General features: G+C 33.4%; 1 protein-coding gene across 1 annotated transcript in view; it reads left to right on the plus strand.

The window, feature by feature from the left end:
* The window catches only part of LOC106472269 (rho-related GTP-binding protein RhoE-like), a 20718-nt gene extending 17435 nt beyond the window's left edge, over positions 1–3283 (plus strand). Inside the window, exon 4 of the mRNA XM_013932895.2 lies at positions 787–3283. Within this exon, the coding sequence (XP_013788349.2) occupies positions 787–1023 (237 nt within the window). The 3' untranslated portion in view covers positions 1024–3283. The remainder of the gene's footprint in view (positions 1–786) is intronic.
* The last annotated feature ends 6 nt before the right edge of the window (positions 3284–3289 follow it).

A 3289-nucleotide genomic window follows, 5' to 3' on the forward strand; every position in this document is an offset into this window, starting at 1 on the left:
TCACCACACACCGCCAACTCTTGGGCTACTCTTTTACCAACGAATAGTGGGATTGAACGTCACATTATAACGCCCCCACGGCTGAAAGGGCGAGCATGTTTGGAGTGACGGAGATTCGAACCCACGACCCTCAGATTGTGAGTCGAGCGCCGCGTGGTGAGTTTACAATCAACCAGTAAGTTTTTCCCCTAAATATTCATTGAACAATATATATATGTGTGTGTGTGTGTGTAATCTACCCCATGACAAGTCTAATCTTAATAAACAATTAGAACTTTATGTGAAATATAGCTTTGCAGATTTGATATACATCTACGTGTTGCTAAAAATTAAGTTTACTAAGTGACTAGCTTTACTTAATTTTCCATGCTGGTGTAACGGGCTTCCAAACTACGTGATAACGCCAAGTAACTAAAAGAATAAACACCGGTTTTTATTTGAAATTCGTACCATATTGCATTGTAGTGGCAAAGAAACCCCCTGTCCTTGAAATGAATAATTTATAAAATACAGTTTATAACAGAGAAAAATGATTAAAAATGAAATTGTGTATGTGCAGTTATGGCTATATAATTTTCACAAAGGAATTTTTTAGGTTGATGTATTAATAATTTGGTTTGTTCGTATATCGGAAATTAATCTAGTAATTTCGAAGCATAACGTCAAATCTTTACTTTTTCAAAGGAAGATGTATTGGGCATATCGACTTTCTTGATACATTCTTTTACACAGTGTAATCAGTTTGTTTGTAGTATAAGTTGCTAACCTATGAACCTCTCTCTCTAGGCTTTAGCTGCTTCCAGGCGGATTGGAGCCACAACTTACGTTGAAACATCGTCCAGCGTAAGTGGGTGTAGCGTGAGAGATGCTTTTGAGGTGGCGGCACTCGCAGCCCTAGGTAAACTGAATAAAAACCACGTGACTGTTCCACGTCAGACAACTTTAGTGAAGTCCAAATATAAGTCCAAGATTGACCTAAAAGATGACTTCCGCGATAGAGGAAAAAACTGTGTTGTGATGTGAGAATGTATTTGTTTAGTTTAAGACTAGCAACGTGAACACTGACTCCATCTTAATAGGCTGCCGTATGTACCACGTGATTCACAAATCATTGCGTGAAACATTCTATTCTTTAATTTAAATTGTATCATAAAATTCAACTCCTGAATCGACTTTCAAAACACGATATAGTGGAATAAGACCAAAATGTAAAGCCACAGCTGGAACTCTTATTATAAACACCAAAAGAGAATTAATTAAGAAATGTCACTTATAGGAATGTTTTTCCAACTTCAATATTATTAATATTGACTTTTGATAAAAGCAAGCTAACTTTGTAGATCAGGACTAAAATCAACCTAATTATCAGTATGGCTAATTAAATATGATGTTCTTACCGGTACGTTCTTAGTAATAAAGTTTGTTAAACAAGCAGGTAACGATATTTTCTGCCGTAAGTTAGGCGGTTTGAAACGTACATATCAAAACTAATTCAAGAAAACTACTCATGTATACTAACAAACGTATCGTGTCATGCGATTAAAACATTCAATTTGAAGTACTGCTAATACTGATAACGTGCACATAAGTGGAATATCAAATTTGGAAAATTATTTAGTGATATCAAATTTTCACAAAACTTTTAATTGTCTCTTAGACATTATTGTGCATCTTGCCAAATACACAACTTAAACGTGAATAATTGTAAAATTAATTCAATTAGAATAACTATAAAAAAATAATAATAATTGAATAAATTAAATGACTTAAAATAAAGTTGATAATAATTACAATTCACGCGCTTAATCTGATCCATATCTTAAGAGTTATTATTCGTGTCAGTTTATTATCTATATATATATATATATATATATATAACGCCTAAAACATTACTATATCTGTTGTATCCCCGCCGGCTTGATGAGCTCTGGTATTGTGCGAAAGGCCTCGTCGGCACTGGATATGGCAGAGGTAGTGTGATTGACATATTATAGCATATTCTCTTTTGTTTTCACTTATAGGATCTTAGGATTATGTGAAATTTACTCGAATGAAAATATGTGAAGCTGATGACTAGAACACTTGACAGACTGCAACACGTGAACTAAAGTACGTACAGTTTGTACAGTATAGACAAAAGTTCACGCAAAATATTAGCTTCCGTAGAAATATGCCACATTTAAAAGCGTTATAATTTAGTATTTGTTCGTGCAAAATAATTAACTAAAATAATAAATAATGAGGTGTTTCGCATCTGACTGATTGTATTAAATTACCGCTTGTTCAAGAGTCACTTATCTAGTGTTATCTAGTGTTAATAAAGCCACGTGAGAGGGCCTTTGACGTATGATATCTGTACAAAACAATAGATCTAAATACCTAAACACTTGTTGAAGAGAAACGTTTGTAATTTCTGTTTATATCCGTTCTTTGTGAATAATGGAAATATCAGACGCTGACATCTTCGCGTGGGCTCTACAGTTGCATTCATGATAATGGCTTCCTGTCGTCATGGTTACTGTAGTATAATGATTTTGGTTCAATGTATAATGTGATTTCTTCGTCGCTAAAATATTATCACTTGATCGTTTAATCAGAAAGGTAACGTGTAACACGTATAGCTTCACAAGAAATCTTTACTTGGCTGTGTCATTGTAAAGATGACGTGTATCGTGAATAACTTATAAGAACATCAGAATCAACGCCTCCCACTCGAGAAAAGAACAATAAAATAAAATAAACATTGGATTTAATTGCGAAATAAAATTATAAACGAACGATTAGAGTAATTACAACGTGTACAAGAAAACAAACGTCGGGGTTAATTATGGTAAACATTAGAGTGATTGACTTATTAAAACGAAACGAACGACGGAGAAAAAAAAATAATCCATCGGACATAATTATAAAACAAGCTAATGGACAGATTTGCTAAGCGTATGAACACAATCTAAAAACAACTGTGAGATATCAGGTTTATTTATCTTACCAAAATAGTTATACTACTTTTTGTAACGTAAACATGTTCTGTAAATTATATTTATAGCACAGATCTAAATTTACCAGGATATAATCGAAAACAAATTTTCGAAATCTGTAAACATGGTGTAGTTATTCCTGAAAATTAAAAGTTTGACGAATTCGTAGATCATTTTATTACCCAACTAAGTTATCTTTCCTATCAGGTGGCGCTATTAAAAACTCCAGAGTAAAATAATAGGCATTGATATTGTTACGTCTCCGTTCGTTAATTAATTTTCCGTAAATTCGTTCCAACGAAACTTTAGCG

Source organism: Limulus polyphemus, unplaced genomic scaffold (assembly GCF_000517525.1).
Source record: "Limulus polyphemus unplaced genomic scaffold, Limulus_polyphemus-2.1.2 Scaffold5204, whole genome shotgun sequence".
Taxonomy (NCBI): Eukaryota; Metazoa; Arthropoda; class Merostomata; order Xiphosura; family Limulidae; genus Limulus; species Limulus polyphemus.